Below are 10,778 nucleotides of genomic sequence, written 5' to 3' on the forward strand. Positions count from 1 at the left end.
TGAGCATTTAAATAAAGCTGGAATTACATGCATTATTTTTATATTCACTGAAATGTTTAAATAATAAAATACATAAGAAAAATATGAAAATTGATGTTTCAGTAGAAATATTTTAAATATTTTATAACTGTTTTGTGCAGCATTGTGGATTTATTTGTCTGGCAGATGATGTTACACAGAAGCTGATTGGTTAACTTGTAAAACTGTTGCCCAATCGGACGTTAGGATCTATACAACTAATTTTAATTTTTAAAATGGACTAACTGAAATAATTGATTCTAAAATGAATGTTTTATTTCGCGATCTACATATTTAATTATTTGTGGATTTAATAAGTTGATTAATATATAGATTTTTTTTCAAATATATCTAATGCAGTTTTATTTATTATTCATTTATGTACTAAATAAAATAAATACGCTTTGTTTTATTTGATGATTATGACACGGGACAAGCTGCTTTCTTTCTGTTTCGTTAAATGTTGAAATATTAGAACGGGTCTTGGACTCGGTGCCGGCAGTCGGTGAAAATATTTGCTTCACCTGCTCAAAATCACTTTTTCTGATTGAGAAAAAATTTGGGAGCTAAATTGTAAATCTGCTGAGCTATTATTCAAAACTGTTACAAATGAAATATCCCAAAGGAAGAATAATTTTTCTAGAAGTTTTATTTGTCTTTTTTACAGAGTTTGGGATGATGTTCCAACTGCTTGTAAAACAGCAGAGTAATTTACAGACTGGTGAGAAACGGTGAGGCTAACAGAAGAACGAACATCCAGTTAAAAAAAAAGGACAAAAAACAGAAATGATGGTGAGATTTTCTCCCTCTGTGGACCGACAAACACCTGCTCAGGTGAGGATGTCATGGGCCTGCTGCTCCACCAGCACGGTCATGTCCTTAACGTCGCCGCACCACAAGTCCAAACGATCCTTCATGCCTTTAATCTAACAGGGACCAACAGGACAGACGTTCACATATCAAATATTATTTTATCAGGAGGAAATCTGAGGTTTCATCTTCTGAAAACGAGCACCAACCTGCTGTAGGTCCAGCACTCTGGGCTGCACCCAGGTCATCTGCACCTTCTGGTCCACCTCGTCGATGTTCCCTTTAATCAGGCCCACAGACAGCGCCTTCATCACCAGCAGCTCCACCTGCAGGAGACAGACATGTCAACAAGCCTCCCTAACGGCACCAGGATCAGGTCTGTGTGAGTAAAGCTTCAGCAAACATGTGGCCTCTGCTCACTGAGGTCCAGCTGACCTCGTTAACGGGGATTTTGGCGCTCTGAGCGATCTCTGTGAAGGTGAGCTGCCGATGATTCGCAGGACGAGTGAACGTCATCTGGAAAACAGAGGAGACAGTTCAAACATCCAGATCCATGAGCCCCGATCCGACCTTCAGTTCAGACATTAAGAAAAACAATCATGTTACTGCAGACCACAACCCACCTCCATCACACAGAGCAGCTGGATCTTCTGCATCAGTTTAGGTTCATGAGCTGCAAGGTCAGGCTGTGATCAATAAGAGACAAAAAATCATTTAAACTATTGGTGTAAATTCACGCAAAATGTTCCAGTTACTTTTCAAACTGGTCTTTATCAAAAAAACGGTTAGGGAAGATCATTTTACTTGGACTTTGGCTGCTTTTTCTAGTATCAACACCACTTACAAAGACATAAATTAGGGTTCTAAAGGTGGTTTAATGTCTCTGTGTTTTACTTATTATGCGGTATGTGGATAGTAAATACTGGTGCATCTTAATGAGATTGAATATCATAAAAATGTCACTGAGAGGGGTAACCCCACAGAGACTAATTCAATTTCTATTCGATATTAAAAGTTAAACTCATACAGCTTTATTGCACTCAATGGTACATTTCGAGTTCTGGTGATTTCCACAGTTTTTCCTTCCACTCAACCTTCTTTAGCAGCTACCGCTTATTGCTTGTTCTCTACAGAGAGGGTCAGCAGTCACTGTTTGGGCCACAACTGAACATTTTTGTATTAAAAATCATTTTCTTTCTGTTTCATGTCCTGTAATTCACTGATTTTGGGTTTCTGGTGGCTTTGAGTTATACTCAGCAAAATTAACAGAATAAACACCTACATAACATTATTTCACTAGGGTTGTTATGATACTAAAATTTCAAACTCAGTACTAGGAAAAATACTCCATTTTACCATTTTTGATACTGTGGCAACATTTTTTGAAGGCACAGGGTTCTTTCTAGTCAAAAGCAAATATAATTATTAACAATATGACAGTATTTGAACTTCCTTAATTAGGAAACCAAATAGTCGGGGACAATTCAGCCCTCATTTAGAAAATATAATTTAAAAGTGTTATTTCCATGTTTGGCCAAACAGTAGACAAGATAACACTTAATAAAAGTATTAATATCCTTTATGGAAGTGTGCATCTTTGAATCAGTTGTACAGCTATTTTATTTTCCTATAACTGCCACTGTGCTTCTATTAGCCTGTCAATCTGGTGTTGATACAAACAAATGTTACGCTAAAATAAATCATTTCAAAGCAAACATGGATCTGGTTCATACAGAACATATTTTACAGTGTAAACAAGGAACGGGTCCATTTTATTGTATCCAGCTGTGTACAGTTTCTGACTTTCTGGTCATTTTGCAGATTTCCTTTAGTGATCAGGGTAGGTTGCTGCTTTTTCCTGCTCTAACTGTCAGCTTCAGTCTGGCTCCATTACAACCAGTGTTACCATTAGCCTCCAACGCTGTTACTGGTAAACAGAGGAGTAATAAGGGGGAGCACTGGTGTGTTAGTTGCCCACAGAGCCGTCAGCTAATTAAGAGTTTCCTGCGTTAATTCGTACCGCGGTAGAACGGAGCGCGTTTTGACGGGAGACCATGAAGCTAATATTTAAACAGATGGCGTTAGACTATGTCGTCTACTTCACTGCTGCAGATACAAGAGCTTCACTGACCGTTGCTCTCAATCATCAGTGTCATAGCGCTAGCCTGTAGTGTTGCATGTGAGACCCTTCAGTATTTCGTTCCTCTGAACAACGCTTTGTGTTCATCTTGTCGTATAAACAGGGTCACATACGTTGTTTGTTCCTGGATGTTCTCGCCATGTTAAGAGTTTCAACTTCCAGCAGCAGCTCTTTGTTTCGGTCAGGTCAGGCTGCAGGAAGGGGAGCAACAAGTTGGGCAAATAAAAATGGGTCAGTTTATACTGATTTTGATGCAAATGAGTATCTTTCAATAAACTAGTTTTTCTAGTGCGAATTACATTGATTATTTTCACAACTCTAATTTCAACTGAATGACTGATTTAAATGAACCTTTCAAAGACATTTTAAATTATGGAGACGCACATACTTCTTATTGATGGGAACGGTTTTGTGCCAAAACATCAGGAATCTCATAAATCTAGTCCTGAATATGAATATTAATGAATAACTTAAAGACAAAGATGAAACAGAGGTATGATTGGGTAGGTGGTTGCCACAACAGAAAGGTCACATTTAAAAAATGTTTTACCCAAACCTGGATTCAGAGAGCTTTTTTCAGATGGATTAAGGTACTGAAGTCCAGTTACTGGCCACAGAGCCTCTGGCTACGCCAGGAAGGACGCGACTGGATCCGATGACACGTATCTTAGTAGAACAGTTCTGCTCTCCTTGTAATGCTTGTGGCAAGCAGGCCAATTTGATGAACCGTGAGCTCCCAGGCTACAAACCCAGCAAACCGCGTTCATAGCTTCTTCTTCTTTGCCGTTTGGTGCGGTTGGCATAGAACGATGTGGTGCATTGCTGCCACCAGTGTGGACCAGGATGTCGCTGACCTGCATAGTTGCCCGACGCGCCTGTTCAAGACGCAGCAGCCAGCAGGAAACAATATCTCTATATCTACGTAGTAGATGAGAAAATGCTTTGTGGTCCGGATGTGGACCGGAGTCCGGGTTTTGGGGACCCCTGATTTAAACAGTTCTGGCTTAAATTCAATATCTGAGATGCAGAACCGGAGGCTGGATTCAGTCAGTTTCCCCTTGATTAAATGTGTCCGCAGGTCAAATAAAGAAAAATCGGAATTTCTTCCACTTTTTATTAAATGGATCAAAACTAACATCTTTGTGCTTTGATGCAATTTTAAGTTCAGTAAAAATCGGACAAAGGCTTTGATGCAAAAATGGGGGTATTGTTGTAATTTATTCAGAACTAGCACCTCCATCAGAAAAGATGCAGGATATTTAGTTTTATTTCATGTAATAATCCTCATGAGAAACAAATCTGAAGACCTGAAACAAAGCCAGGAATTATTGGTATCGGCCAGGAAAGCCCCGATCAGTGCGTCAGTCATGAATAAGGTTTAAATAAAGAAAACTTAGATCATGTTTTAAGCGTCTCACCTGCTGCCCCCAGGCAGACTTGAAGCCCTGGAACTTCTCCACGTTCCCAGCATTGAAGGCATATAATGTATCAATGAGCCACTGTTTGTCTGTGTTCCTCAGGGACTCCAGCACAGGATGCATCAGCTGCAGAACAAACAGCACAAACAGCAGATACAGTGAAAGCCACACAGAGTCTTGGCTGTGAAACAGAATATAAGCAACGATTTCAGCAAACACCCCACCAGCTCTCCAAAGTTGTAAACTCCCTCCCCTAACAGTCCAGCCAGTCCGAGTGTGAAGGCTCTCTCCTGCTTCTCCGTTTCTGTGGAGGAGAAAACAAATAGGCTCTGATGTGAATAATAAACTATTTTATCAGCTTGATTTCTTGTTGCCATCATGCATTTTCTCACCTGGAAGGTCTTTGATGTCCACACATCCCAGGTAGCGCAGAGCGTCCTTGTAGTAGGCGGCGTGGTTCCCGATGATGCGGTAATATTTGCTGGAGAGGTCGTAGAACCGTCCGTGGACTGACGTAACCCCCGGTAAGTTATTTAACATCTCCTCCACCTCCTCAATGATTTTCTGAAGGTAGGAGAACAAAGTGAAGATATCCGTAAGGCCAAGGAACACCCACCATGTTTTAATTCCTTTTCCTCTGTGTTTTTCTCTTCACCAACAAGGTTTTAATCAGCTGTTCTATTTCAGGATGACTTCGCCAAGGATTTCTAAAAAGCCAATGAGAAGCACCTGATAACCAGCATCTACTTCCAGATAAACAGAACTGTGCAAAAGTCCTGGGTCATCCCTGATTTCTTCATGTTTTAGTTCCAAGCAACCAGACTTTCTTGAAGCTCATTACAGGGGTCTTACACACACCCAAACTGGTTCCTCCTCACCCTATCTCTAAGGGAGAGCCCGGCCACCCTACGGAGGAAGCTCATTTCAGCCGCTTGTATCCAGGATCTTGTTCTTTCGGTCATGACCCAAAGTTCATGTCCATAGGTGAGGGTAGGAACGTAGACCGACCAGTAAATTGAGAGCTTTGCTTTTCGGCTCAGCTCTCTCTTCACCACAACGGACCGGCACAGCGCCCCCATTATTGTGGCAGCCGCACCGATCCGTCTGTCGATCTCCCGCTCCATTCTTCCCTCACTCGTGAACAAGACCCCGAGATACTTTAACTCCTCCACTTGAGGCAGGAACTCCCCTCCAACCTGAAGAGGACCAGCCACCCTTTTCCAGTCGAGTACCATGGCCTCGGACTTGGAGGAGCTGATCTTCATCCCAGCCGCTTCACACTCGGCTGTGAACCGCCACAGTGCATGCTGTAGGTCTTGGCTAGAGGGGGTCAGCAGGACCACGTCATCCGCAAAAAGAAGAGACGAAATCCACTGGTCCCCAAACCAGACCCCCTCCGGCCCTTGGCTGCGTCTAGAAATCCTGTCCATAAAAGTTATGAACAGGACCGGTGACAAAGGGCAGCCCTGCCGGAGTCCAACATGCACTGGGAACAGGTCCAACCTAGTGCCGGCAATGCGGACCAAACTCCTGCTCCGCTCGTACAGGGACCGGATGGCCCCTAATAAAGGGCCCCCGATTCCATACTCCTGGAGCACCCCCCACAAGGCATCATGAGGGACACAGTCGAATGCTTTCTCCAGGTCCACAAAACACATGTGAACCGGTTGGGCAAACTCCCATGAACCCTCGAGCACCCTGTAGAGGGTGTAGAGCTGGTCCAGTGTTCCACGGCTGGGACGAAAACCACACTGTTCCTCCTGAAGCCGAGGTTCGACTATCGGTCGTCTCTCCTCTCCAATACCCTGGCGTAGGCCTTACCAGGGAGGCTGAGGAGTGTGATCCCTCTGTAGTTGGAACACACCCTCCGGTCCCCCTTCTTATGAAGGGGGACCACCACCCCAGTCTGCCAGTCCAGAGGCACTGTCCCCGACCGCCACGTAATGTTGAAGAGACGTGTCAACCATGACATCCCTACAACATCCAGAGACTTGAGGTACTCAGGGCGGATCTTATCCAACCCTGAAGCCCTGCCACCGCGGAGCTTTTTAATCACCTCGGTGACTTCAGCCTGGGTGATGAAAGCCTGGAATAACCTTCCCAGAGGACCGACCTCAATCCTGTTAAAGACCTGTGGACACTGCTTCTCTACTTCAGTTAAACTCCCAGAATCCCGCATCATTATCACAGTCACATGACCAAACAAATACCACTCCCTGCTCCTGAAACACAAACGGCAACAAGGTGGAAATAAACATCCATTCTTCACATCGGCTCAGTTTTACTAATTAGACCGATACCAACATGTTAAAAAATGACCAACATCAGCCGATACCGATGCTAATCCCGATATATCGTGCATCTCTAGTTTGAACAAAGGTTTAGGCCTCCGTCCAATTTTGATTCCTGCATCCTGAGGTCTAAAAGCAGCTGAGTGTTTCTCCACTGAATTGATTACTATTAGCTGTCAGCTATTTTAGTCACAGCAGGAATCATTTGACTTGTAATGTTGCGTTCAGCAGCTGCCTTGATTTTGTCACTCTGCCTCATCGTTCTAACAAACGTCTTGAACTGTGCCACAGAGCGTTTTAAATCTGAACCATGTGTAGCTTCTACGTCAGGCGAGGCAAAGAGGTTTCACCTTTGTGGCAGGAAGATCACTGATTTCCAACTTCAGGCTGCCGATGGATGTCTTGCAAAGAATGACGGCTTCGTCGCTGCTTTTCACCTGGATCACACAAACACAGCCAGAGGGATCAATAATACGGCTCAGTAAAAGTAACAGTAAAAATCACAGGTGCTGCAAGGGATGAACTAACCTTTTCTTTGGTTTTCTCGAGAAAGGTGATGGCATCTTTTGGATCTGGAAACCAGACGAAAGCACCTCAATGAACACAAGAGAGTGGAAATCAAACATGGAAGGTGAAGAAAACTGCTCTTTCAGCGCTCACCTGGCATCTGTCTGGCAACATACAGGATAATCTCAACCAGAGACAAGGGGTTGATTCTGTTGGGGCGGAAACGGCACATCAGAAGACAGAAATAAACCCTAAAGTGAGAGGATGTTTCAGCCCCTTTTAGCTCACCTGTGTTCAAAGTCACTGATGAAATTCTCATAGAGCTACAAGGAGAAGAAAACAGAAGAGTTGGATAAAATCATTTCAGCAGAAAATTAACCCCTCTACATGTATGATGCCTGCATATCAATAATTTAATGTGTTGGGCTTTTAAAATGCAACAAGATCTAGATTATCGGATTCTCTACACCTCAGTGAGACTGTTGTGAAGGTGTCTTAGTGTGAAGGTATTGCAGGTACCTGAATGAGGCCATCTCCTGTTTTGAAGAAAGGATCTTTGACAAAGTCTGTCAGCTTCAGCGTCAACTGATGCCACAATCTGCCAGGAATAAAAACAAAGTCACCAATAATCGGTCACTGACAAGCAGAGCGATGCATGAAGCTGGGAACTCAGCGTAGATGATCTAACCCAGACATGATCTGGTACAGATCAGTGGTTGGAGACTGTAAATATGATTATACTGTAATAATATTAGAATTATTATGTGGAGTTAAATGTCTGGTCTTTTAAAAGGGTTTCTTCTTTAAAATTCCATATTTTCTCAACTCCACTTTAGAAATTTGTAATTTATTTTAACATAAAGTAAAACAGTTTAATTTTACATTCAATGTTTGTATAGTAGTTTAGGTGAATCATCGAATGATTAACCCACACGGTCCTTGTTCTTCTATTGGTTTTCCATCACCACTCGACATCAGCGCTACCACCAGGGTGATGAAGCTAGGCTTAAAAGACAGTGAAAGTCCATCCAATGGGTCAAATGTATTACTGGGAAGCAAAGTTTGAATACATGGCAGCTAAAATGTTATAGCCAACCAAATATGGCATCCAAGCAGTCCTTTGCAATTACTATTGAATATTTTCTGTTCTTTTAACCTACTGGTTCGGACCACAACAGAGTATATACCAAGTTGATATTTTAAAAAGCCACATCGGTAGGAAAAACAATGTCTTTGGGCCTGTTTTGTCCATCCTTTATTAACGTAGGACTGTTTTTCCTGTACAAACCCTGCAGACTCCAAAAGAAGTTGACTGATACTGTACAGTAACTTCATAACACTTCAAGATCCAATATTTTATTAGTGAAAATGGAAATGACACTTTTAGAAGGAAAGCTTCATGCTTTGACCAGATTTCACCATAAATCTTTAATAATCTTGGCAGATATAAGAATGTAGCTGTATCTGCATAGACCACCATTACTAAATCTAAATCTGTGAGGCATATCTGGAAAACCTCCAAAGGGAGATTTCCAGGAGACATCCTGATCAGCTGTCCAAATCAAAGCAGATTCTTTGGAGCCAAAGAGGAGAGTCTCTACACCGACCTCCTCACCCAGTCTCTAAGGTTCAGCCCCGCCACCCTACGGAGGAAGCTCATTTAATTCGCTTGGATCGGAGAATCCCACTCTTTATTCTTTTTCAAAATCTAGTAGATTGTTAGCAAGTAATAAACTGTTATACATAAAGCAAATCCGCTTCGTAGCTCAGCCATTAAGCATCTTGAAGTTTAAAGTTCTGCATTGGCAATTCAAAGACCCCGATCAATCGGATTTTAGTTCAATCATAACAATTAAACACAAACTTTAGTTATTAGATCCTCTGTACACATGGTCCCTGCATGATAGTACTGGTTGCTCAGCGGTTTAAAAAACCAAAATCCCGAAGGTCAAACTCGTTGTTTGATGCGGAAAACCAAAGGTTGGAATCATGTCTATGTCCTTCAGTTCTCTGTATTTAACATATCTTCTAATATGCTTCATTTTTTCTGCCTTTTCGTTAATGACCAGTAAAGCACCGGATAGCCTCATGTATGAATGGTGGAATATACTTCAATACAAGAACCTTCATGCTTGCTCTGTTTGAGCAGCTGTGTTTTTAAAAGTCAAGTTGTCCTTATCAAACAGAACATAAGCTGAGATCTAGTTTATTATTATTACTATTTGTTATCTAGACTAGAAAAATAACTTTTACACTTCAGGAGCCCTGTTGTAATTTAGTAGAAGTAACAAAGTCAAATTGTTTAAAATGTGCCAGGAACAAACAACATATTATTATGTCTTATAATAAAACCCCTGGGAAAACATTAATATGACAGATGATGAACTGCGCCAACTTTAGATAACATTTAAAATATCAAACCTGAATCTAAAACACAGCCTAAATTAGCTCATGTCCGACTGTATATTTAAATAAACCACCTCATTTATTGTTTAATGTTGTATTTACTTAGCTAAGGTTAGCTCAATGACTCAGCGTGACGTTTAAAATCAATGTGCTAGCTAATGGAAGCTAAGCTAACGGCTAGCTTCTTACCTTTTGTTGTAGGAATCCTCCAAAGCGTGCCACTCCGCCACCATCTCTGGCGTGGAGCTGCTGCTCTGCTGCTGTTTAAGGTACCCGCTAACATCTTTCATGGTAGAAACCAACTCAAACGTTTGTTTTTCAAACACAAACCTGGTGAGTGTTGTTAACTTATCAGCTAACGTTAAGTAGCCTGCCGTGTTCACAGTCTGCGTCTGCGCAGCTGCGAGTCGCAAAGCTATATGGGAAGTGCAGACTGTGTTACATTGTTACTTTTAAATAAAGTTGTTTTTTGCTTGAGTGTTGGTCACCAATAAATATATAATAATACTATATGTGCGATAACCTATTGATGAATGGGTTGATAATTAAATCATGACTTTAAATTAATAATTCTAAATACATACGTCATAATTACATAATTATGACATAAACGAGACCTTTTTATGTATTATCTCAAGTGGCTGAAATGGACTTCAATTTTTTAACCAGGATAAAGTCCCTTAGAGATTAAAACCATTGTTTTAAGCGAGACAAGAGGCAGCATCAAATAAAACACACAAAGTTACACAAAAAAAACAAGAAACTATGAAAAACAGATACACGAATCAGCCTGGTGTGTGTTTGCTTGTTGCCCCCCAGCTCAGCCGTCTCGTGTTGGGGTTTACCCCAGTGGATGAGAGGGTCGCATCTCAGCACCTTCGGGTTGGGGAGAAGTCTCTTACTATCATTTCAGCCTACAGGCCGAGTGGTAGTGCAGAGTACCCGGCCTTCTTGGCGTCCCTGTCGGGGGTGCTGGATAGTGCTCCTCCCGGGGACTCCATTATTCTGCTGGGGGACTTCAACGCCCACGTGGGGAACGACAGTGACACCTGGAGAGGTGTGATTGGGAGGAATGGCCTCCCCGATCTGAATCCGAGGGATGTTTTGTTATTGGACTTCTGTGCTAGTCATGGATTGTCCATAATGAACACCATGTTCAAACATAAGGGTGTCCATCAGTGCACTTAG

The 10,778-nt window shown here is 42.0% G+C and overlaps 1 protein-coding gene across 1 annotated transcript; it reads right to left on the reverse strand.

The window, feature by feature from the left end:
* Positions 1-649: 649 nt before the first annotated feature.
* psmd13 (proteasome 26S subunit, non-ATPase 13) lies at positions 650-9,993 on the reverse strand. The gene is made up of 13 exons (XM_047364193.1): positions 9,780-9,993; positions 7,704-7,782; positions 7,473-7,507; positions 7,338-7,393; positions 7,206-7,249; positions 7,028-7,114; positions 4,779-4,950; positions 4,611-4,690; positions 4,387-4,512; positions 1,452-1,514; positions 1,264-1,344; positions 1,038-1,154; positions 650-944 (listed from the first exon to the last, which is right to left on the reverse strand). Exons 1-13 carry the CDS (start codon positions 9,878-9,880, stop codon positions 849-851), a joined length of 1,137 nt encoding a protein of 378 aa, XP_047220149.1. The 5' UTR covers positions 9,881-9,993; the 3' UTR covers positions 650-848.
* Positions 9,994-10,778: the final 785 nt, after the last annotated feature.

This window comes from Girardinichthys multiradiatus, chromosome 4 (genome assembly GCF_021462225.1).
Source record: "Girardinichthys multiradiatus isolate DD_20200921_A chromosome 4, DD_fGirMul_XY1, whole genome shotgun sequence".
Taxonomy (NCBI): Eukaryota; Metazoa; Chordata; class Actinopteri; order Cyprinodontiformes; family Goodeidae; genus Girardinichthys; species Girardinichthys multiradiatus.

Bases quoted from the DNA above. Each gene is read 5' to 3' on its own strand.
- psmd13 (XM_047364193.1), bottom strand. From the start codon at position 9,880: ATGAAAGATGTTAGCGGGTACCTTAAACAGCAGCAGAGCAGCAGCTCC. The intron at 7,508-7,703 runs GTACCTGCAATA...TTCTCCTTGTAG, and splicing joins CAGGAGATGGCCTCATTCAG to CTCTATGAGAATTTCATCAG. The intron at 7,394-7,472 runs GTGAGCTAAAAG...CCGCCCCAACAG, and splicing joins ATCAGTGACTTTGAACACAG to AATCAACCCCTTGTCTCTGG.